The sequence below is a fragment of the Carcharodon carcharias genome, chromosome 11 (assembly GCF_017639515.1).
Source record: "Carcharodon carcharias isolate sCarCar2 chromosome 11, sCarCar2.pri, whole genome shotgun sequence".
Taxonomy (NCBI): domain Eukaryota; kingdom Metazoa; phylum Chordata; class Chondrichthyes; order Lamniformes; family Lamnidae; genus Carcharodon; species Carcharodon carcharias.
This window is the reverse complement of record NC_054477.1, coordinates 75,615,242-75,641,219: the sequence shown is the minus strand read 5'-3', so window position 1 is coordinate 75,641,219 and position 25,978 is coordinate 75,615,242. Positions and strand designations below refer to the sequence as shown.

The following is a 25,978-nucleotide window of genomic DNA, read 5'->3' as shown; positions in this document are numbered from 1 at the left end:
GACAAAGGTTGATTGGGTAAATGGACAAAAATGTATGGTGATAAATAAACAGTGGAAAACATTTTTAAAATCATTTCAAAGTGCTCAACAAAGTACGTTCCTTTCAAAAACAAAAAATCAGCAAAATCCATCTGTGACTTACTAAGGAGGCTAAGCATAGTATTAGATTAAAAGAGGCTTATAACGTTACAGAGAATAGTAGTAAGTCTGAGGATTGGAAGTTGTTTTAGAAGCCAGCAAAGAGCAACAAAAAATGATAAAAAGGGAAAAAATAGGATTTTTAAAAATTCATTCATGGGGTATGGGCATCGTTGGCTAGGCAATCATTTATTGCCCATCACTAATTGTCCTTGACAGGGTAATGGTGAGTTGCCTTCTTCAGCTGCTGCAGTCCATGTGGTGCAGGTACCTTTTCGCACAATTCACTCTGAGCAAGATTTTGCCCTTGGTGAAATTGTGGTGTAGTGCCAATTGCAGGCAGCAGTGAGCTTCCCGACTGCCCCCGCACGCCCTGCCAAGCACCCCTGCCAAGGGCAAAATCTTGCCCAGAGTGAATCGTGCGAAAAAGTACCTGCACCACATGGACTGCAGCGGTTGAAGAAGGCAACTCACCATTACCTTCTCAAGGACAATTAGGGATGGGTAATAAATGCTTTCCTAGCCAGCGATGCCCATATCCCATGAAAGAATTTTTAAAAATTCTATTTTTTCACATCCTTTTTTGTTCCTCTTCGCTGGTTTCTAAAACAACTTCCAATCCTCAGGCTTATTATTCTTTGTAACATTATAAGCCTCTTCTTTTAACCTAATACAATCCTTAGCCTTCCTGGTAAGTCACAGATGGATCTTTCTTGCTTATTTTTTGTTTATGAATGAAATGTACTTTGTTGAACACTTTGAAATGATTCTTGAAATGTTTTCCACTGTTTATTTATCACCATACTTTTTAGTCTATTTACCCAATCAGCCTTTGCCAGCTCTCCCCTCATACTTATGTAATTGGTCTTGTTCAAGTTCAATATTCTTACATGTGATTGGAATGTGTCATTTTCAAACTTAATGTGGAATTCCATTGTAGTATGATCACTGTTCCCCATGGAATCTTTTACTATGACATCATGAATTAACTCTGCCTTACTACACAATACTAGATCTAAAATAGCTTTATCCTCAGTAGGTGCCACGACATTTTGCTCCAGGAAGCTGTCAGAAAAGCAGTCTACAAACTTCTCTTCCAGACCACGTTTGCCAATTTGATTGGTCCAGTTGATATGAAAATTATTATATTGAACTATTATATTGCCTTTGTTACATGCTCCAATGATTTATTGTTTAATGTTCTGTCCAATAGTAAAACTACTGTTAGGGTGGCCTATAAACTACTCCCACCAGCATTTTCTGACCCTTGCTATTCTGAATCTCCACCCATACTAATTCTACTTCCTGATTTTTTGAGCTAAGATACTTTCTTACTAACAACCTTTTTCTATCCTTTATTATCAGAGCCACCTCTCCTCCTTTTCCATTCTGCCTGTCTTTTCAAATGTGATGTGTCCTAGAATATTTATTTCCCAACCTTGGTCATCTTGTAACTATGTCTCTGTAATGGAGTTAGATATAAACCATTTATCTTTATCTGTATTGCTAGCTCATCAATCTTATTGTGGATGCTCTGAGCTTCCAGATAAAATGACTCCAATTTTATTTTGTAACTACAATTCTCTGTATGGACCGTACTCTCTGATGCACTATTACTGTTACCCTCTCTGTCCCTTCCTGTCTCACTCAACTTATCTTTACTCACATCAATATACTTTTTTATTGCCTCACCTTTTTTCAGCCATAAGGCCCAAGTGGATGATCCATCTCAGCCTTCTCCAGAGGTTCCCAGCATCACAGATGCAAGTCTTCAGCCAATTTGATTCACTCTATGTGATATCAAGAGACAGCTAAAGGCATTGGATACTGTAAAGGCTATGGGCCCTGACAATATTCCAGCAATAGTACTGAAGACTTGTGCTATAGAACTTGCCACGCCCCTAGCCAAGCTGTTCCAGTACAGTTACAACACTGGCATCTACCCAGCTATGTGGAAAATTGCCCAGGTATGTCCTGTACACAAAAAGCAGGACAAATTCAACCCAACCAATTACTGCCCCATCAGTCTACTCTCCATCATCAGTAAAGTAATGAAAGAGATCATCATCAGTGCTATCATGTGGCATTTGCTTAGCAATAACCTACTCACTAATGCCCAGTTGGGTTCTGCCAAGGCCACTCAGCTCCTGACTTCATTACAGCCTTGGTTCAAACATGAAAGGAAGAGCTGAACTCCCGAAGTGAGGTGAGACTGACTGCCCTTGACATCAAGGCCACATTGACTGAGTGTGGCATCAAGGAGCCCTAGCAAAACTGAAGTCAATGGGAATCAGGGGGAAAACTCTTCACTGGTTGGAGTCATACCTAGCAAAAAGGAAAATGGTTGTGGTTGTTGAAGGTTAGTCACTTCAGCTCTAGGACATCACTGCAGCAGTTCCTCAGGGTTGTGACCTCGGCCCAACCATCTTCAGCTGCTTCATCAATGACCTTCCTTCCATCTTAAGTAACCATTTGTGACTCCTCAGATACTGAAGCATTCCTTGTCCAAATGCAGCAAGACCTGGGCAATATCCAGGGCTGACAAATGGCAAGTAATATTCATGCCACACAAGTGTCAGGCAGTGACCGTCTCCAGCAAAAGAGAATCCAACCATCGCCCTTGATGTTCAATGGTATTACCATCACTGAATCCCCCACTATCAACATCCTGGGGGTTACCATTGACCAGAAACTGAACTGGACTAGCCATATAAATACTACGGCTACAAGAGCAGGTCAGAGGCTAGGAATCCTGCAACACGTAACTCCCTTCTGACTCTCCAAAGCCTGTCCACTATCTACAAGACACAAGTCAGGAGTGTGATGGAATATGCCCCAGTGTAGCTCCCACAACACTGAAGAAGGTGGACACCATCCAGGACAAAGCAGTTGGCTTGAGTGGCACCATATCCACAAATATTCACTCCCTCCACCACCGACACACAGTAGCAGCAGTGTGCACCAACTACAAGATGCACTACGGGAATTCACCAAGGCTCCTTAGACAGCAACTTCCAAACCCAAGACCACCACCATCTAGAAGGACAAGGGCAGCAGATACATGGGAACAGCACCACCTTGAGGTTCCCCTCCAAGTCACTCACCATCCTGACTTGGAAATATATGGCTGTTCCTTCATTGTCGCTGGGTCAAAATCCTGGAAATCCCTTCCTAACAGCACTGTGGGTATACCTACACCACATGGGCTACAGCGGTTCAAGAAGGCAGCTCACCACCACCTTCTCAAGGGCAACTAGGGATGGGCTATAAATGCTGGCCCAGCCAGCAAATCCCACATCTCTTGAATGAATAAAAAAAAAAACTAGAGATTATTACCTTTGTTGCTTGGCTTTTTAATTTAGGCTCCTAGCAGCTCATACTCCCTCAGCAGAAACTCGTCCTTACTCCTATCTATGCCATTTTTGCCCATGTACACCATGACAACTGAATCCTTCCCCTCCAACTCCATTCCTCTCCACTCTGGAGGAGATGTCCTTAACCCTGGCATTGGGCAGGCAACACAGCCTTTGGAACTCATGCTCCTGGCGGGACAGAACAGCACTATCCCTCTAATTATACTGTCCGCTGCTACAACTGCATCCCTTTTTACTCCCTCAACTTGAATGTTCCCCCGGCTGTTAGTAATAGGCAGAGTACAGACTGTACTCAATCAGCCCACACTTGCAAAATTCAAAACAAAATGTCTAATCTTAGATGTGATTCCACAATTGGGTAGCACTTGCTGAGCTATCCTGAGTGTGCTAATAGCTACGCTAACAACCAATTTAAGATAATCAGTCTAATTTGTAAATAAAAGCAAAATAATGCAGATGCTGAAAATCTGAAACAAAACAGAAAATACTGGAAAAACTCAGGTCTAGCAGCATCTGTGGAGAGAGAAACAGAGTTGACGTTTTGCGTCCTTATCATACACCCTTCTTCAGCTCTAGAGAAGAGTCACATGGACTCAAAACGTCAACTCTGTTTCCCTCTCCACAGATGCTGTCAGACCTGCTGAGTTTTTCCAGCATTTTCTGTTTTTGTTTCAGGTTTCCAGCATCTGCAGTATTTTATTGTTATCGTGTTATATTGTTATATTATTCTAAAAGAGTTAGGATGCATATTGTTATGTGCATGTATAAGTATCCAGGATGCCACATCGCTTGCTACTGCACCACAGTCAGAGTTTTGACCGAACAATATATTATTCTGCAACACAGGGTGAAATTTGTCAACTATTTTCCATGTCAGCTCCTGTATCTGTGTAAAACAGTGCGATTATTTCCAACTTTTGGGAATGACAAGACAGAACAACTCCTCTCACCCACTCTAACCTGTCTCCTTCTGAACTTGCCACACTCCGTTCTCTCAGGTCCAACCCTGACTTTGTTACCAAACCTGCCGACAAGGGTGGTGCTGTTGTTGTCTGGCGTACTGACCTCTACTTTGCAGAGGCTGAGCACCAACTCGCAGACACTTCCTTCTACCTGCCCCAGACCATGACCCCTGCACCAGACATCAAGCATTGTTTCCAACCGTCACTGACCTCATCTCCTCTAGAGATCTTCCGTCCAGAGCTTCCAACCTCATAGTCTCCCAACCTCGGACAGCCCACTTCTACCCCCTCCACAAAATCCACAAACGATTGGTCTACTGGGATAGTCCTGTCAGCCTGTTCCTGCCCCACGGAACTCATTTCTTCCTATCGACTTCATTCTCGCTCCTCTTGTCCAGTCTCTTCGCACCTACATCTGCGATTCCTCTGATGCCCTACATCATATCAGCAATTTCCAGTTCCCTGGCCCCAACCACCTCCTCTTCACCATGGACGTCCAATCCCTCTACACCTCCATCCCCCACCAGGATGGTCTGAGGGCTCTCCGCTTCTTCCTTGAACAAAGGCCCGAACAATCCCCGTCCAAGACCAATCTCCTCCGTCTGGTTGATATTGTTCTCTCACTGAACAATTTCTCCTTAAACTTGCCTCACTTCCTCCAAATAAAAGGTGTGGTCATGGGTACATGGCCCCTGTTATGCCTGTCTCTTTTTGGGGAATGTGGAACATTCCTCGTTTCAGTCCTACTCAGGCCCCCTCCCACAACTCTTTCTCCGGTACATTGATGACTGCTTCGGTGCCACTTCATGCTCTCGTCTGGACCTGGAAAAATTTATTAATTTTGCTTCCAATTTCCACCCCTCCATCACTTTCACATGGTCCACCACTGACACTTCCCTTCCCTTTCCTGACCTCTCTATCTCAATTTCAGGTGATAGGCTGCCCACCAATATTCATTACAAGCCCACCGACTCCCACAGCTATCTTGACCTCAACTCCTCACACCCTGCTTCCTATAAGGACTCCATCCCATTGTCTCAGTTCCTTCGCCTCCATTCTGATTATGTCACTTTCCAAAACAATGCTTCTGACATGTCTTCCTTCTTCCTTAACCAAGGTTTCCCACCCATGGTGGTTGACAGCGCCCTCAACCGTGTCTGACCCATCTCCCACGCCTCTGCCCTCACACCTTCCTCTCCCTCCGAGAACCATGACAGGGTCCCCCTTGTCCTCACTTTTCACCCCAGCAGCCTCCGCAATCAAAGGATCATCCTCTGCTATTTCCGCCAACCCCAGCATGATGCCACCGCCAAACGCGTCTTCCCTTCACCTTCCGTGTCGGCATTCCGTTGGGACTGTTACCTCCGGGACACCCTGGTCCACTCATCCATCACCGCCTACACCTCAACCCCCTCCCAAAACACCTTCCCTTGCAATCACAGAAGGTGCAACACCTGCCCCTTTACTTTCCCCCTCCTCACCGTCCAAAGGCCCAAACACTCCTTTCAAATGAAGCAGCATTTCACTTGTACTTCCCTCAATTTGGTCTACTGCTTTCACTGCTCCCAATGCGGTCTCCTCCACATCGGAAAGACCAAACGCAGACTGGGCGACCGCTTTGCGGAACACCTTCGGTCTGTCCGCAAGCATGACCCAGACCTCCCTGTCGCTTGCCATTTCAACACACCATCCTGCTCTCATGTCACTTGCTCATTCTGCTTTCTACTCTTGTCACCATTAGCAACTCCTTTAGCCAGTATCACCACCATGAACACTCCTTCGAGCTTTTGTTTATGATAAAAGCAAAATACTGCAGATGCTGGAAATCTGAAACAAAAACAAAAATTGCTGGAAAAACTCAGCAGGTCCGACAACATCTGTGGAGAAGAATACAGAGTTAACGTTTCAAGTCCATATGACTCTTCTTCAGAAGTAAAGAGAAATAGAATGACATCTTTAGCAATCTCTCCTTTGCCTCCACTTATCACTGGCCCTCTATCCAGCTTCACCCTGTGACGGTGGGACCCCCCCTTAAAAAGCATATATTTCACCTCATTTCTACTTGTCTTTAGCTCTGAAGAAGTCATACAGACTCGAAGAGTCTTTCTTTCCACAGATGCTGCCAGACCTGCTGAGTTTTTCCAGCAATTTTTGTTTAATAAGACAGAATAACCTCCGCTGCTGCTCTATTTGCGCAAACTGCCCCCAAGGACGATTTCCTGCGGGGATCAGAGCTGCAGCAACTGCTGCCCCGGAAGTGGTTCCTCGACCCCCTGGCTTTAGTAACCGCCCACAATGCATCGCTCCTTCCTTTCCGACATTTACCCGGCAAGGTGAGTAGGGGACTGCAGTTTGTGTCAAAACAACCCGAATCCATCCTGCTGTCTTATAGCTTTCAGATCGGGTTAATGTGAGGGGAGCGGATCCATACAGAGAGAGCAACTTTCTCCCGAACCTATTTCTTCTCCCTGACCCGACTGTCGGAGGATTTAATTCTGATTAAATGTTTGAGGGTGGGCCTGAGGCCCTGAGCTTAATGCCGGCTTCGTTGGCGCCGGTGTGGGCACCGCTGATATATTTTACTGGGCGGTGGATAGGGAGCATCCCCCGGCTCGGATTGTCTGGAAGAATGTACCTCCGTTTCTGCGGTGTTAGGTCAGCACCCCGCAGAGGCCTAGAGCTAGGCAAACGACTCACAGCTACACCCGGTGGAGTTTAATCCGCTCCTGCTGGATGTGAGTATTTTGTGAATCTACTCGTTTCACCAGATCTGACGGGGTTCGAATTGTTTCCACCTTCACAGATGGCTCCTGCTAAGAAAGGTGGAGAGAAAAAGAAGGGTCGTTCTGCCATCAACGAGGTGGTTACCAGGGAATATACAATAAATGTGCACAAGCGTATCCATGGCGTGTAAGTAGAGATTTTGTTTCGAAAATGTACCTTTTGTGCCTGCAAGCTTCTATAAGGACATCTGTTTTCAAGAGTTTGCAATGTCCAATAAAAGGGAAATAGAACGGATGCTGGAGATCTGAAATAAAAGCAGAAAAGAACTCAGTCAAATTAGACTAGGAAGGTTAACTGTTTATCTGTCCACGGATCCTGCCAGACCTGCTGAGTTTTATCCAGCACTTTGTTTTTATATCTGCACTACCTAAAGTAGTTTTGTGCTGATGAAATGTGATTTCTATAGAATCATAGGAGTGAATACAGCACAGAAAGGAAAGTAAACACAAATGCTGGCAATAAACACGTCTGGCAGCAACTCTGGAGAGAGGATTTTTCTGCCCACAGATACTGCCAGACCTGTGTATTTCCAGCATTCTCTGTGTTTATTTAAGATTTCCAGTATTTGTAGTACTTTGCTTTTCTACAGAAAGATGGAAGCTATTTGGCCTGTCGTGGCTATGCGGCTCACTACAGAGCATCTCTACCAGACTCTCTCCCCTGCCTTTTCCCATATCTGTAAAATCTTTCCCTTTAGGTGCTTATCCAATTTCATTTTGAAAGCCCTCCCCCCACACATGTTCAATCCACCACCACCACACTGTCAGGTAGTGCATTCTAGATCCTAACCACTTGCTGCATAAAGAAGATTTTCCTCGTTGCCATTGCTTTTGCCAATCACCCTAAATCAATGTCCTCTTGTTATAAGTGACCAAAACTTACCCCAGTCATGATCATATTGAATGGCGGAGCAGGCTGAAAGGGCTGAATGACCTACCTCTGCTATTTTTCTATGTTTCTACATGCCCCCAAAAGCCGTTAATATCAGATGAGTAGCAGATAGTGGTGCAGGGAAGTCAAGGATTTCTGAACGCTACGCCCTGGCTACTTTGTAAATATTAGTGCTTCCAATTGAAGTTCTAGTTAGTTGTAGTGTATGTGTAACCAAACTACTAGTATTCATATAACATCTTTAACATTCTCTTAGAAAAGTCACAAATGGCATCCTATGGGACTGACAAAGGTAATCTATCACTCAACCTGTCAGCAGCCTCTGAAATGGTTGGCCACGCCATCCTCCTCCCAATGCTTCTCCAATGTCATCCAGCTGGGCATGACTGCAGTTGCAGGGTTCCAAACTTATTTATCTAATTGTAGCTGGAGAATTACCTGCAATAACTTTTCTTGCCACTTCCACACCATTACCTCTGGTGTCTCGCATCCTCGCCTTGCTCCTCTTTTACATCCACGTGCAATTCCTCAGCAAGAACATTTGAAAACTCATCAGTTTCCAGAAATACAAAACATTGTTAGATTGCTTGTCTGACATCCATCACTAGATGAGCAGACGTTTCCTCCAGTGAAATATTGGGGAAAGAATGTCAGTGGCCACTAATTGTATCCCTTTCTGGCAACTGACTGAGCCTGACCCTGATTGTTTGCACCCTTGGTGTCATATTTGACTCTGTGATGAGATTCCAACCACACATCCATGCCGTCACTAAGATAGCCTATTTCCACCTTAGTAACATTGTCGGACTCTGCCCTCCCCTCTGCTTGTCTGTTGAAACCCTTATCCATGTCTTTGTTACCGTAGGCTGCTTCAACACATTCTACCCTCTGTAAACTTGGTTATCCAAAACTCTGCTGGTCATGTCCTAATTTGTAGCAACTCCTAGTCGTCCATCACCCCGAGCTCACTGACCTACATTGGCGCTTGATTAATTTTTTGGAAATTCTCGTCTTTGTTATCAAATCCCTCCATGGCCTCACCCCTCCCTCTGCCTGCAATCTCCTCCAGACCCCCCCCTAACCTTCTGCACTGTTCCAGCCTGGCCTCTTGAGCCTCCCCGATTTTATTTCACTCCACCATTGGCGGCCATGCCTTCAGCTCTCGTATCCCTTTAGCTCTGGAAATCACGCCCCAAACCTCTCTTCCTCACTTTTTTTTTCTTTAACGCAGCCCCTAAAATCCACCTCTTTAACCAAGCTTTTGGTCATCTACCCAAATATCCGATGTAGCTCAGTCATATTTTGTTTTCTAATGATCCTGTGAATTGCTTCTGCAACATTTTCTTAAAGGTGCTATATAAATATAATTTGTAGCAAAATGTCATCACAAACAAATATTGGCACAGAGCCAAAGTGGGAAATATTAAGACACATTATTAAAAGCTTGTTCAAAAAAATGGGTTTAAAGAGGCAGGAAGAAGGGGAGAGGTTTAAGGAGGCAACCTTAGGGCTTTGCTGGTTAAAGACACAGTCGCCAATTGTGGGACAAAGGAAGTGGAAGATGTCCAAAGGCACAGAATTTGAGGGATACAAAGTTCTCAGGGTGGTTGTAGAAGATTAGATTCAGAGAGGGGTAAGACTGTTCATGCATGAAATCAAGGTTATGAAACAAGCTGGTTCAGCCTGAAACCACATCAGTGGAATCAAGGGAACACAGTTCATAGCAGGTGATGAAGAAAGTCGCTTCAGTTGTCCTAGCATTCAGTCAGTTGTTTTTCCGCTGCTACCATTAACGGTAGCAGTACGTATTGAAATAGGGAGCTGGGATTGTTGAATCTTGATTCCAGAGAGTGATTATACCATTAAGATTAATTGTGCTGCCCCCCCACTGGTTCTCTATTGAGATCAGCTAACTTAATATTAATAATTGAACCTGGAATCGACTAGTCCCACCTGCACAGTCTAATTACCAAAAGAACCATCTGTAGACTTAATTTTATTTTATCTTTTGCATAAGAGTTAGTGTATCTGCTAATCTTGTGCCTGTTATTGTGTTTAATCTACAATGTTTGTCTCAGAAGTTCTTCATAAAAGAATATGGACAACAAAGAGGTTTCTCTGAATAAATTGTTTTAAAGTGCAGAAATTACTTTCGGGGTGGCATTTTTTTTTAACCCTAACTTGATATGGTTGTGATGTGTGTTTTAGGCTTTAACATATCAAGAATGGTCAGCATTGTAGACACTGATTGACAAAATAGTAATTTGGAATTCTTTTTAAGGGGTTTTAAGAGACGTGCTCCTCGTGCCATTAAGGAGATCCGTAAATTTGCCGTGAAGGAGATGGGTACTCCAGATGTCCGCATTGATACTCGTTTGAACAAGGCTGTTTGGGCTAAAGGTGTAAGGTATGTAACTGGCAGCAAATAATTTCAACGGTCAACATTCCATCATTTGGAGCTAGCTCAATTGTTCTTTAGTGGTGTCTCAAAACAGCTGGTGTGTGCAAAACTTGTTACTTGTGCTTCCAAACTTCAGATGGCTTCATGAAAACCAGTTCTGACAATATTTCCTGTTCCTGCTGTACAGTCAAATGACGTTCATGAAAGATTGATTTTATCGTGTGAAAAAGCTTGGAAGAAAATCAAGATTTTTCATTTCCTGTGTTACCAATTTGTTTTTGCTTGTCTCGATCTTTCTATCAAAGGTGAAAATCAGACTGAATATTTTAAGGCATACTGAAGTCTCTTTATAAAACTGATTGTGCTTGTTAGACCAATTGTTTTTCACTGCAGTTCTTTCTCTTTCTATGCAGAGGCTTACATTTAAAATTGGGTTTGACTGGATATTGGCCTATGGAAATCTCTATCCATTGGTACCTCAATATAACATCTAATTCTTTTTGTCTCCCAAACAACTTCCAGGGTCAAATTCATGAGATCTTGGACCTTGTTGTAGTTGGCTGTTGATGTATCTTTTTGCTCATCTGATTATTAAGTGCTTTTGGGAGCATGTAGAAACATAGTAAAATAGAAGCGGGGTAGGTCATTCGGCCCTTTGAGCCTGCTCCGCCATTCAATATGATCATGACTGATCCTCTATCTCAACGCCATTTCCCTGCTTTCTCTTCATACCCCTTGATGTCCCTAATAACCAAAACAATTATCCATTTCTTTCTTGAATATACTCAGTGATCCAGCCTCCACATTCAATATGATCATGACTGATCCTCTATCTCAATACCATACTCCCACTCTCTCCCTATACTCCTTGATGCCCTTAGAGTCTAGAAATCTACCTATTTCCTTAAATGTAGTCAGTGACTTGCCCTCCACAGCCCTCTATGGTAGAGAATTCCACAAGTTCACTGCCCTCTGAATGAAGAAGTTTCTCCTCATCTCAGTCCTAAATGGCCTACCCCGTATCCTGAAATTGTGACCCCTTGATCTAGACCCCCAGCCAGAGGAAACATCATCCCTGCATCCAGTCTGTCCAGCCCTGTCAGAATTTTATACATTTCAATGAGATCCCCTCTCATTTTTCTAAACTCCAATGAATACAGGCCTGGTCAGCCCAATCTCTTCTCATATGACAATCCTGCCATCCCAGGAATCAGTGGTGAACCTTCGCTGCACTCCCTCTATGGCAAGTGTATCCTCAAATAAGGAGACCAAAACTGCACACACTAATCTAGGTGTTGCCTCACCAAGGCATGCTTGCTCTTGTACACAAGTCCTCTTGCAGTGAAAGCCAACATACCATTTGCCGCCATAACTGCTTGCTGCACCTGCATGCTTGCTTTCAGTGATTGATGTACTAGGACATCCAGGTCCCTTTGTATATATCAACATTTCCCAATCTATCACCATTTAAATAATACTCTGCCATCCTGTTTTCCGACCAAGGTGTATAACTTAATGCCATTAGGATATTCTAGTGTAAAAGCTGTAAATTCTTAGCTTTCAGTTACCCTGGGTAAAAGTTTGGTGTAAATGGTCATGCCCTGGTCACATCAGTTTTCACTTTTTATTAGACATAAACTTGTAATTAAGTTTGGTTGAAAGTTTTGGCTTTGAATTGTGCTGATCAAAATGTTGAATGAGATTTGCACTGGCAAAAGATTGTAATTCCTCTCAAAGCTGGCTTATCAATAATTCTGCAGTGCAAAACCCATTGGTTTATTTTTTTGTATACTAAAAAAAAATGGTTCCAGTTTTCACTAGATCACTGACCTGTGAACATATGTCTACAGAGATCGCTTCGTAGATAAACAGAAAATAGGAGTAGGCCATTTGGCCTTCAAGCCTGCTCCACCATTCATTATGATATGGCTGATCATCCAACTTAATAGCCTGCGCCTGCTTTCTCCCCATATCCCTTGATCCCCTTCGCCCCAAGAGCTATATCTAACTCCTTGAAAACATACAATGTTTTGGCTTCAACTACTTTCTGTGGTAGCGAATTCCAAAGGCTCACCACTCTCTGGGTGAAGAAATTTCTTCTCATCTCAGTCCTAAATGGTCTACCCCTGGTTCTGGACTCCCCCACCATCGGGAACATTCTTCCTGCATCTACCCTGTCTGGTCCTGTTAAGAATTTTATAGGTTTCTATGAGCCCCCCCCTCATTCTTCTGAACTCCAGTGAATATAATCCTAACCAACTTAATCTCTCCTCATATGTCAGTCCCGCCATCCCAGGAATCAGTCTGATAAACCTTCGCTGCACACAATATTCCAAGTGCGGCCTCACCAAGGCCCTGTATAATTGCAGCAAGACATACTTGCTCCTGTACTCGAATCCTCTGGCTATGAAGGCCAACATACCATTTGCTGCCTTTACCGCCTGCTGCACCTGCATGCTTACCTTCAGCGATTGGTGTACAAGAATACCCAGGTCTCGTTGCACATTCCCCACTCTCAATTTATAGCCATTCAGATAATCTGCCTTCCTGTTTTTGCTACCAAAGTGGATAACCTCACATTTATCCACATTATACTGCATCTGCCATGCATTTGCCCACTCACTCAGCTTGTCCAAATCACACTGAAGCATCTCTGCATCCTCCTCACAGCTCACCCTCCCACCCAGCTTTGTGTCATCTGCAAATTTGGAGATATTATATTTAGTTCCCTCATCTAAATCATTAATCTATATTGTGAATAGCTGGGGACGCAGCATTAATCCCTGCGGTACCCCACTAGTTACTGCCTGCCATTCGGAAAAAGACCCGTTTATTCCTACTCTTTGTTTCTTGTCTGCCAACCAGTTTTCTATCCATCTCAATACACTACCCCCAATCCCATGCGCTTTAATTTTACACGCTAACCTCTTATGTGGGACTTTGTTGAAATCCTTCTGAAAGTCCAAATAAACCACATCCACTGGCTCCCCCATAACAACTCTGCTTGAAAAATTCCAGAAGATTTGTCAAGCATGATTTCCCTTTCCTAAATCCATGCTGACTCAGTCCGGTTCTGCCACTGTTTTCCACGTGCCCAGCTATTAAATCTTTTATAATGGACTCTAGAATTCTCCCCACTAACGCCGTCAGGCTGATTGGTCTATAGTTCCCTGTTTACTCTCTGCCTCCCTTTTTAAATAGTGGGGTTACATTAGCTACCCTCCACCTGTAGGAATTGTTCGAGTCTATAGAATCTCAGATGATGACCACCAATGCATCCACTATTTCTAGGGCCACTTCCTTAAATACTCTGGGATGTGGACCATCAGGCCCCGGGGATTTATCGGCCTTCAATCCCATCAATTTCTCCAACACCATTTCCATACTAATACTGATTTCTTTCAGTTCCTCACTCTCACTCAACCCTGTGTTTCCCAACATTTCTGGTATGTTATTTGTGTCATCCTTTGTGAAGACAGAACCAAAGTATGCATTTAGTTGGTCAGCCAGTTCTTTGTCCCCCATTATAAATTCCCCTGTTTCTGACTGTAATGGACCTACATTTGTCTTCACCAATCTTTTTCCCTTCACATACCTACAGAAACTTTTTACAGTCAATTTTTATGTTCCCTGCAAGTTTACTCTCGTACTCTATTTTCCCCTTCTTAATCAATCCCTTGGTCTTCCTTTGCTGAATTCTAAAGTGCTCCTACTCCTCGGGTCTGTTGTTTTTTCTGGCCAATTTGTATGCCTCTTCCTTGGACCTAATACTACCTCTAATTTCCCTTGTAAGCCATAGTTTGGCCACCTTTCCTATTTTAGTTTTGCACCAGGCAGGAATAAACAGTTGTTGCAATTCACCCATGCGCACGTTGCACATTTGCCTTTGCCTATCTACCGTCATCCCTTTAAGTAACGTTTCCCAATCCATCATAGTCAACTTTCGCGTCTCATTCCATTAAGGTTTCCTTTATTAAGATTCAGGACTCTAGTCTCAGAATCAACTACATCACTCTCCATCTTGATGAAGAATTCCACCATATTATGGTCGCTCATCTATTAGGGGCCTCACACAACTAGACTGCCAATTATTCTTTTCTCATTACACAATACCCAGCCTAGAATGGCCTGTTCTCTAGTTGGTTCCTCAGCGTATTGGTCCAGAAAACCATCCCGTATACACTCCAGGAATTCCTCCTCTATGGTATTGTTACTAATTTGATTTGCCCAATCTATATGCAGATTAAAGCTATATAAGGTTGCAAGTCCTTGGTGGTGATTTCTTCTTTCATTCCAATTACCACTTCTGCATCTAGGAGGCATTATTTGGACCCATGTGTATTCATCATAGAGCTGGTTGGTTAATCATTTTAATGTATGGACAAACTACTGTTGGTGTAGACTCCCAAGTTGAACAAATCTAGTACTGTAGGTATTCTACAGTCATATACGTTCTACATTGATCATCATATAATGTAACAGTTACTTTTTATTTGGAAAAGTTTTTGCCTTCCATTTTTGTCATTGTCACATTGGCACGATTGTCCTAATGATAAAACACAGTCAATACACATATGAATTAGGAACAGGAGTAGGCCACTCGGCCGCTCAAGCCTGCTCTGCCATTCAATAAGATCATGGCTGATTTGATTGTAACCTCAACTCCATGTTCCTGTCTATCTCCCTGATAACCTTTCACCCCCTTGTTAATCAAGAATCTGATAGCTCTTCCTTAAAACTATTCAAAGATTCTGGTTCCACTGACTTTTGAGGAAGAGTCCCAAAGACACTCAACCATCTGAGTGAAAAATTTCTCCTCATCCCTGTCTTAATTGAGCGACCCCTTATTTTTAAACAGTGACCCCTTAGTTCTTGATTCTCCCACAAGAGTAAACATCCTTTCCACACACATCCTGTCAAGACCATTCAGGATCTTAAAGATTTCAATTAATTCGCCTCTTGCTCTTCTAAATTCCATTGTATACAAGCCTAACCTGTCCAGCCTGTCCTCATAAGACAACCCACTCATTCCTGTTATTGGTCTAGTAAACCTTTTCTGAACTACTTCTAACACATTTACATCTTTCTTCCTTTAAATAAAGAGTCCAACTCCAGATGTGGTCTCACAAATGCTCTGTACAACTGAAACATAACCTCCCTACTTTTGTAATCAATTCTCCTCAATAAATGATAACATTCTATTAGCTTTCCTAACTACTTGCTGTACCTTTTGTGATTCATGCACAAGGATACCCAGATCCCTGTGAATCTCAGAGCTCTGCAATCTCTCACCAGACAATAAGCTTTTTTATTCTTCCTGCCAAAATGAACAATTTCACATTTGCCACATTATACTCTATTTGCCAGATCTTTATCCACTCACTTAACCTATGTAACTTTGTAGCCTCCTTATGTCCTCTTCACAGTTTACTTTCCTACCTATCTTTGTTGATCAGCAAATTTAGCCACCATTTCTTCAGTCCCTTCATCCAAGTCCACTGTGCCTATGCCATCTTTGAAGAAGCCATCTTGTTTAATCCCACTTCCCTGCTTTTTTTCCCCCATAGCACAAAAAAAACTTTGCCCATCTAGTGTTTATTCAGCTCCCTTTTGAAAGTTACAAGTGGCAGATAGCCAATTAAGACCCGAGGCCAACTGGAATTTGCCAGTTACAGTTTTCCCCTGCTGCACAGCTGAATCCCAGCCTATGCATGTAAGTGGCCTCCTGGTGACAAATCCAAAGGTACCAGCACTACCAACTTTTTTAGACACCAGCACCCACCCCGCCAACCTCAAATAGCAGTCTGACATCTGTGGCCTGTATAAATTAAGCTTCATTTAAGTCTTTTTCAGAAGACATATACCCTGAGGCACACAGTCTTACCTTCATCTGCAGTTCCCACCCCTCCTGCTAGGACAGCCAGTCTTTCAGGGCTGGAGGGACTTTTATTGGCCCTTGATCCTTATGAGTGCCTACCCACAGCCACTTATTGGCCAGCAACTCAAAAATTGCCTCAGGCACCAATGCAATGCGAGTGCAGGACAATTTCCAAAACCTTCTGTCTACACTCACTTCTTGCATCTTGCTACTATTTCTCTGCTTAGTTTTGCTTCTATTGTCTACCCCCTTTACTTACACAAAGTGTTTATGACTCTCTAATTATCTGCTTTCTGAAGCACCCCATGGCATTTGTCCAGAAATGAACTGTGGGTTTTAACCCCAGTGTGTTTGACAATATTTACCCCTCATCCTTCAGTATCACTTACAAACAGATGATTTGGTTATTGTCTAATGGCCATTTTTGAGAGCTTGCTGTATGCAGATCGGCTACCATGTTCCCCACAACAGTGATGACACTGAGTGATTTGGGGCATCCTGGGATTGTGAATGGCACTGTAAATGCACTTTTTTTTACACAGCACTGTATTGTTGAGAATATCTCACAGAATTGAAAATATAAATATTGACGTCACTGAGATTGGGCATGGCTTATGAAAGTCTCACACATACTCTTCCAGTAAACCGTAGCATGGAGGGCTCGCAATATATAATTTAACCATTCCTACCTGACTGGTTCTGCCGGAGACTGGAGAACAGAAGCAGGCTACTCGCTCCAAGCAGTCCATGTCAATATTTGTCCTGCACTCAAGCCTCCTCCCCTCTTTCCTCATCTAACTTTTTTCAGCTTAAACTCTATCCTCTTTTACCTCAAATGCATCTACATTCACTTCAGCCACTCTCTGGGTAAAAAAAAAAGTTTCTTCAGGATTCCCTATTTGATTTCTTGGTGACTATCTTCTGTTGACTGCCTCCAGTTAGCTCTTCCTCCACAAGTGGAAATACTGTATGCTTTGTTTGGTCACCACTCAACCTTCTCTTTCAAGAGAGATCCAGCCTTATTATTCTCTCCTGAAAGGTATACCTCTGACTTCCTGATATCATCCTTGTAAATCTGTTTTGCGCCCTCTCTAATGCTTCTATATCCATTTATAAGATGCTAACCAGAAGTGATGTGCGGTAGTCCAAGTGTGGTCCAACCATTGTTCGATACAAGTTTAGCATAACTTCCCTACTTTTCAATTTTATCCTTCTAGAAATAAACTCTAATGTTTGGTTTGCTTTTTTATGGCTTTGTTATGCTGTGTTACTTTGTGTATTTGTGCTCTCAGATCTCTGATCCTCTGCCCCATTTAGTTTCTTATTTTCTAAGCAATATGCAACCTTACTTCTCTTGCCAAAATGTAATACCTCACATTCATCAGCCAATTATGTGCTGACTACAAATTTATTGCATTGTATTTATTATCCCTACATCCCCAAAGTCTGGATCATTAATATAAATTGCCCAGAACCATGGTCTCAGCGCTGATCCTTGTGGGACACCAGTTTCCATCTTCTGCCAAAATGAAAACTGTCCTTTACACCTGGTCTCTGCCTTCTCTCTTGAAGCCAGCTACTTAAGGATGACAAGATTTAACTTTTTTCGGATTAGGAATGTGAACCCCTAGTGAACATGTAGACATTTATATCAAACCAAAACTGAGTTTCCATAAATATTGTTGCTTTTAATGCAAATGTAGTTTTACATTGCATAGCGCATCAAATTTTGTCTTGGTGATGGATAATTGTAATGAAATAGTTGTAGCTCTGATATTCTACATTTGGATGTCTTTGGAATTTTGTAGTTTAATATTTTCACCCACTTAAAGTCATATGCATGATTTTTGACAATGTGCTGCTTTTATTAAATTCTTAATATTTGTACCTCCAGTAAATCTGCAATATGTGACAATTCAAATGGGCTAATGAAGCTCATTAAAACATTTTTCATTGCAAAGCAGTTGCAGATTTCTATCTTTATAGGATGGATTAACCTCTGCACTAGATGATTTTACATATGGTCCTGGCATTAGTACTTCATTCATAGCTCTGATTCCAATATGGACTGTAAAACACTGCTTAGATCAATGGGATATGACACAAAGTGGCCCTCAGACTGGACACAACTTGGTCTACAAATCCTTTTTTGACTTCCTCCGCTATCGAAAACAAATAAAACTCAACCACAGTTGTGTTACATGATCATATGGTATTTTCACTGAGAATTTAAGCTTGTTACTTGTTTGAAGCTCTTGCATTAGCTTAAAGAAAAATCTGTTTTCAAATTTCTACTCGCCCCTTCTGAAGCTTAATATGGAACACAGACTTACAAGGTCTTAAGTATACCAATTCACATGTTGAATAATAGTTTCCATTATATATTTACACAAATATACATTTTTTTCCAGGAATGTTCCATATCGCATTCGTGTGCGTTTATCCAGAAAACGCAATGAGGATGAGGACTCTCCTAATAAACTCTACACGTTGGTAACTTATGTTCCTGTCACGTCCTACAAAGGTGAGTTGGCATGATGTTTAAAAACCTCAGGCAGGAGAGGAAGGGGTAAATGCATTTGCTTAATTTCTTATTGCTTAAATTGAGGTGTGGAAGAGCTTGTGTGCTTATCCTGTTACCTTACTTCCAGTTTTGGTGTGGAGTGGGTTATTTCATGGGTCATTTGTAGACTTGTGCTCTGTATATAAGATACAGACCTTCACCTGCAACCTTGATTTGGGATACTTTATCAGATACCTACCATCAGATAATTTGAGAGCAGTATATGGCATATCAAAATAGTAATCAGCTTAGGTAAAGCTTGTGATAAAATTTATTTGTGACATTTTGTGCTTTAAGGATCCCAAGCCCCACTAAAATCAAAGTATTTGAGATTGGTTTCTACCATTCAAGTTAGACAAATCTGCTGTGTTGTACATACATAGAAATACTGTTTAATGGTGCTAACTTTCATGTCTGCTCTAGGTAATCAGTCTGACTTCCTGTGGGTTGAGATTGTCACAAGGCGTTGGTTGAAGTCAGTCTTAATAGTTAAAATGTTAGGCCAACAGCACCTCACGCACTGCAAACCTTCAACTAGGCCCACATTGCACTCCCTCAGGATTGCATCCCTTGCTTGAAACCCTAGAGTTAGCACCTCCTCCAACCACAATAAACACACAAAAATTACAATTTCTAGAGATGATGCTCAGAATATGACTGCAAGAAACTACGAGATAATTTTGATTTTCATTTGTGAGGCACTCATTAGTGGTGGGAATAAAAAAACACCATGGATGGAACTCTGCATGTTATGTCATCTGTGCTGAGTAAACTAAATGTCAAACTGTGGAGCAGGCAGTAAGAATGATCAGATGATTCAATTTCAAAAGGAAATTGGATAAACATCTGAGGAGAAAAAGCGGGACTCTGTAAATTATTCTTGGAGAGCTGGCATGGACTTGATGGGCCAAATGGCCTCCCGTGCTGTAACAATTCTGATTCCTATTGACCTAATCACTTGATGGAATTAGAAAGCCAGGCTTACTGGACAAGCAGGAAAGCCATTAGATAAGCTATTCCACAATAGTAGCTTATGAAACAGCTTGGTTTAACTGTTAATCTGGATATCTATCTAAACTATCTTTTTCTTTTACAGGTCTGCAGACAGTTAACGTTGATGAAAACTAAATTGTAAATGGTTCTGCTAAAAATGAACTGCGAATAGCTTTTTTTTTGAAACCTCTACAGATTCCAAAACTGAAATAAAGTAATGTACAAAGTACACAAAAATGAATTTATTCAAAATTGCACATACAATCTGTAAACTTGACATTGTACCCAAACACATTTTAGGACAGCACAGGCTTTTATTTACAGTGGAACTTGAGGGTTTCAACTGCCAGCGCTGAAACACAATTCAAAAGGCTAGTAGATTGTCAGACTAATTCTCTGTTGATACTGATTTGCTTTAGCATGGAGGAGTTTATTTTCTACAACTACTGATCTTTCAAAAAAGTTCACCAAGCATTGCTCAGTCAGCAGGGAAGCCAAAATTTGCTCAAAAGATACACTCCAGTCATCCTCTCCGGGCTGTGTTGTTGGATGATTATTCTTTGGGCCTATATCCACTGCTTCGAACACAGCGTCATCTGTAGGTGTCAACACCTCAGTTTCTTTAGAACTTGTACTCGGCAGTTCAGACATGCTTCCTGAATTACGTATTCTTTGTCCTGCTTCCCCAATTTGAAGTAGAAGAGTAGTGACCGTAGCAATAGCTTGGTAAAGATGGTTCTCCTCAGGGTCTTCTCGAAACATACTGTATAATGTCTTGCAAAACTGGATGAACTCTCTCTGAATGAGATTAGATTTAGTTTTAAGAAATAGACTTCATAAAGTATGCCACCAAATCTGTACAGCTCAACATACAGAGTACATAATCCTTATTCGCCTTTATGGATTAGTGCTAGTCTTAACCTCAAAAAAACTAAGCTACAATTTATGATGGAAAGAGAAAGTTAAGTTTAACTTTCACAAGTTTTTGGTTCTAAAGACAGGGCCATTCATTTACTAACTATACTAATTGAAGCCCAGTTTGAGAATTTTACACAAATGGTGTATGCAGTGAATGTACCTGGTCAGGCAATTGCAATTACTTAGCATCTTTCCAGAAATCTTTAATTTATAATCTCTGATGTAAACAATGAAGCAATTTTTTAAAAATTCACTCATGGAACGTGGGTGTCCCTAGCTGGGCCAGCATTTATTCCCATCCCTAATTGCTCTTGAAGGTGGTGGTGAGCTGCCTTTTTGAACCGCTGCAGGCCATGTGTAGGTACACTCAGTGCTGTTAGGGAGGGAGTTCATTATTTTGGCTCAACAACAGTGAAGGAACAGTGATATATTTCCAAGTCAGGAGGGTGTGTGACTTGGATGGGACTCCCATCTATCTGCTGCCCTTGTCCTATTAGATGGTAGCAGTTGTGGGTTTGGAAGGTGCTGTTGAAGGACCCTTGGTGAGTCCTGCAGTGCATCTTGTAGATGGTACACATAGCTGCTACTGTGCTTTGGTGGTGGAAGGACTGAATGTTTGTGGATGGGGTGCTAATCAAGTGGGCTGTTTTGTCTTGTAATTATTGTTTACATCTATAAATGTTAAATCTTGACTAATCTCATCCAGGCAGGAGCTGAACAACATTGGGTGCAAGTCTCTGTGAAGTTTCCTGTAAGCACAGTAGTGTAGACAGGAGCAGTAAGTTGCAAAGGAACATTGATCAATTTGCTTAGGTTCATCTGCCACAGTTCCATCAGAGTATTTTCTAAATGATGGAAAGCTAAGACTTAGGTGGTCCTAAACTAAAAAGTCAAAAAAACTAACGGAGCGTTGGGTTGAAATACTAATTGGTGGAAGTTATGGTGTAGTTGTATAAAGCTTTGACTAGATTGCATGTGAAGTACTGAAGTTCTTGGTACTGAAACTTGGAAATTATATATTATCCATGGAATGGATGCACTGCAGATTCAACTAAATATAAGGAATAATCGCATTACATTACTTTTATTCCTTTTGAGAGACTTCTACTCACAGGATTTTTGAATGCTTAATGACTTTTCCATTTTTTTTCCACTCAGTAGGAATCTATGGTTAATTCCATAACTCCCTTTCCTTCCCTAATTTGAAGTATTTCTTCTGGCACTGACTAAACTCAGAAGTTTACAACTCACCCTGTGAAAATAGTTACTTTAGGAAATTAATGAAATGTATTATGAGGAGATTTTAAGCAAGTCATGAAAGGCATACCTGATTCATCAATGAAAGATCTTTTGTGGCTTCCTTTTTTCTTTTAACCAAATCTTCAAGCATTTTTTTCAATTGGTGTTGGTAATCAGTTGCTCCACCTTTTAAGGATAAAGCTTGCTTAATTAGTCAACAGGTAGATTAAATAAATGCATGTAAAATGTTGGGATCTTTCCTCCTCTGTAATTAACAGCCCTCACCACTTTCATGTAGATGCTTATTTCAAGATTGTCCTAAAACCAAGATTTAAAACACTAGACCTCGTTATTCACATGATACAAAGTTATTACATGATACACACCCTACAGGTTAGCTACAAAAAATCTCCGTAAGCACTTATCTAAATTTAGGATTAGAGTGCAAACACGCAACTTCAATAAAACAAAATACTTAATCGAACAGTAACAACCACTCCACCTCTATGTTAAATGCTCTGTACCTTGGCAAAACCATCTGCTATTCCCTCACATGACAGATGAACAAACTTGGTGCGCAATGGCTTATTAAACTCCCAGTCCCCATGCACATCTCTATGCCAAAACAAAAACAGAATTACCTGGAAAAACTCAGGAGGTCTGGCAGCATCGGCGGAGAAGAGAAGAGTTGACGTTTCGAGTCCTCATGACCCTTATATCTATGCCAACACTGTCTGAATCCTTCTGATCTGGTTCCCACTCTTTCAACGGCACCAGATTCGCAACAGAATAGCAAATGCATTCTCTAACTTCCATGGTGCATTATCCCTTCTTATCCCCATTGACCTTTTTAGCAGCTTATAACATATTTACTATACCACCTTCCTTCAAATGCCTGTTACAGAAAATGCTGGAAATACTCAGCAAGTTAGGCAGACAGAACAGTTAACTTTTCAGGTTGATGATCTTTTGTTAAGAGCTGACAAAAGTTAACTTTGTTTCTCTCTCCACAAATTACGCCTGACCTGCTGAGTATTTGCAGCATTCTCTTCTTTTCCTTGTCCACCTCAGGCATGCAGTGACTTGGTTTCAAACTTACATATCTAATTGCAGCTAATAAATCTCTAGCACTGGTTTTTCCTCCTGTGTTACTTCTGGACTCCTGCCAAGATCCTCTTTGAACCCTGTTCTTCACCTACATGTTGTCTTAGCAATGTCATAAATGCATACATTTCCACATGTATGTAATGTCCCTAACTACCTTTCTAGATTCTCCCACTGCCTTGGCTGTCATTCAGTCTTGAAGAAATCATAATCTTTCCAGAAAAACCTCAAAAGACTGTCAGTGCCTTCAGCTCATGTCAATGACTTCCCCTACCCCCATCACTGATCCTATAAACCTCCCCATCCAGTGTCACAGGCTTTCTCAGAAGCCACTTAACAACCTGAGCCTCCAAATGGCCTCCTTAAAGATACTGTAGTGTGATTTTGCATTTCTCTTTTTCTCTCCTGTTTTTGTGTCCTTGAGACTTTCTCTACATGACTAAAACTACTTTTACTTATGTACTAGGAAAGAAGAATAATTTAGAAAAATACATTTTGGGAGGTATTGACAAACTTCACCAGTAAATTTAAGTTAGGAAGCAATATTTTGATTTGATAACTTTGGATGACTTCAGATGAAACAAAGAGGGAGTAAATATGTACTTGCAATTTGATTTGAAGTAATCAGATTGTACATTGGAGACAAATGTAGTTCTCAGAGGAGATAGGTTATCTGTGTCATCGTTACTGTAGGCTAGAAAAACAAAAGCAAGAATAAATTTCAATGATCAAACAACTCATCACATATCAAATGCAATGTAGCACATCCCAGCAAATGACAATTCAGAAAGGCTTCATGAAATTCATATTTTGGTGCAATATCAGTTGTAAGACTGCATTCCCATCAGGGCAGAATTGGGCTAAGCTTAGTTTGTGGTTGAATACCTATGTTTGGATCATACCAGGAGAAGATCATGACCAATCCCAAGGAAATTATTACCTCAAATAATTTACATCCTGCAAACAAATCCACCCCCATATGTGTCATGCAGAATTACTGAAGTAACAGAAAAAATACAAATTAGGAGCAGGCCTGCTCTGCCATTCAATAAGATCGTGACTGATCTGATCGTAACAGCAATTCCACATCCCCACCTAGCCCATTGTTTATCAAGAATCTATCTAGCTCTGCCTTAAAAACATTCAGACTCCACTTCCACTGCTTTTTGAGGAAGAGAGTTTCAAAGATACTCCCACCCTCAAAAAAAATTCTCATCTGTCTTAAATGGGTAACCCCTTATTTTTAAACAGTGACTCCTAGCTCTAGAAATATGCATGTTGCTATTTCCTAAAATTTCTCTAGATGACCTAGACATGTTACCAATAGTTTTTCACCGGTGAATATGTCAGAGTGACCAGAGTTACGTTAACCCCTTTCATCAGACCACCTGTAAAGCAATCAGGAGGGCGAGGGAGGAAGGCGATCACCCATTACTGCTGTCCCATCCATCCACACCCAGTCTTTTTCTGTTCTTTTAAGTTATGTAAACTTAAACACGTGCAACTGGATTGCAGAGATATCATTGCACCCCCTTCCCCAGATGTAAATAATAGATTTATCAAATAACTAATAAAGCACATGCTTATCAATGATTGATACTGTAGGATTTATTGTTTCTGCCAAAGTAATTCAGGAGCTGTAATACCAAGCAAAGCATAAGTTTTTAAAGACAGTCTTTCCTGTAGTCTTCCTATTGTTGGCTTATAAAGAATATAACTTTTATTTACAAAGCATATTTAGATGAAGCAAAATACTCCAAAGCGTTTCAAAGCCCATAAAAAAATCGATGTCAAGCTAAAGGAGGAAATGTAAGGAGTGGTAACCAAACTCTGGTTAATAAAAGAGTTTTAAGGGATAGGGTGAGTTTAGGGAGAGAATTCCAGAGCATAGGTCTAGGTGACAGAAAGCATAGCTGCTAATGAGTGGGCTGGGGGGTTCACGAGACTTGAGTCAGAAGAAGAGAGTTTGAAGGTCGAGAATGATCATTGTATGACGTTGAAAGGATGTGTGAGGTGATGAAATAATTTAAACATGATCATTTTAAATTTTGAGACAATGGACTGAGTCAATATAGGCCATCGACTTGACAAAGTGGAAAATTACCCAGGTATATCCTCTCCACAAAAAGCAGGACAAACCTATTCTGGTCAACTACTGGTCATCAGTCTACTCTTGTTCATCAGCAAAGTAAAGGAAGGTATCAAAAATGTAATCAAGCAGCATTTCTCACCAATAACCTGCTCACCAATGCCCAGTTTGCATTCTGTTGGGGAAAAATGGCTCCAGGTTTCATTTCAGCCTTGGTTTAATTCAAAAGAGCTGAATTTCAGAAATGAGGTGAGAGTGACTGCCCTTAACATCAAGGCAGCATTTGACAACGGTAGCAGGGAAGCTTAATAACTCATGGGGATTGGGAGAAGAGCAAGTACTCTCCACTGATTAGAAAGCTAGTGCAAAGGAAGATAGTTGTAGTTGTTGGTGGCCAAATATCACATTTCTAGGATACTACTGCAGGTGTTCCTCAGGGCAGAGTCCTAGGCCCAACCATCTTGGCTGCATCATCAATGACTTTGCCTGTATCATAATGTTCATAAGTGGAAACAATCACTGACTATTGCAGTGCTGAGTTCTGCTCTGAACTCAGATACTGAATCCGTACATGCCCACATTCAGCAAGACCTGGACAACTGTCAAGCCTGGGTTGATAAGTGGCAAATAACATTCATGTTAAA

The 25,978-nt window shown here is 41.6% G+C and overlaps 2 protein-coding genes across 2 annotated transcripts in view; one reads left to right on the top strand and one right to left on the bottom strand.

The window, feature by feature from the left end:
- The first annotated feature begins 6,760 nt into the window (after positions 1 to 6,760).
- rpl31 (ribosomal protein L31) lies at positions 6,761 to 20,213 on the top strand. The gene is made up of 5 exons (XM_041199774.1): positions 6,761 to 6,807; positions 7,278 to 7,384; positions 10,431 to 10,556; positions 18,840 to 18,952; positions 20,088 to 20,213. Exons 2-5 carry the CDS (start codon positions 7,278 to 7,280, stop codon positions 20,117 to 20,119), a joined length of 378 nt encoding a protein of 125 aa, XP_041055708.1. The 5' UTR covers positions 6,761 to 6,807; the 3' UTR covers positions 20,120 to 20,213.
- LOC121284356 (TBC1 domain family member 8) overlaps positions 20,212 to 25,978 on the bottom strand; it is a 99,166-nt gene continuing 93,399 nt past the window's right edge. The window contains exons 18-20 of the mRNA XM_041199773.1: positions 23,853 to 23,939; positions 22,230 to 22,327; positions 20,212 to 20,782 (exon numbers count right to left, since the gene is read on the bottom strand). Coding sequence (XP_041055707.1) covers positions 20,357 to 20,782; positions 22,230 to 22,327; positions 23,853 to 23,939 — 611 coding nt within the window. The 3' untranslated portion in view covers positions 20,212 to 20,356. The remainder of the gene's footprint in view (positions 20,783 to 22,229; positions 22,328 to 23,852; positions 23,940 to 25,978) is intronic.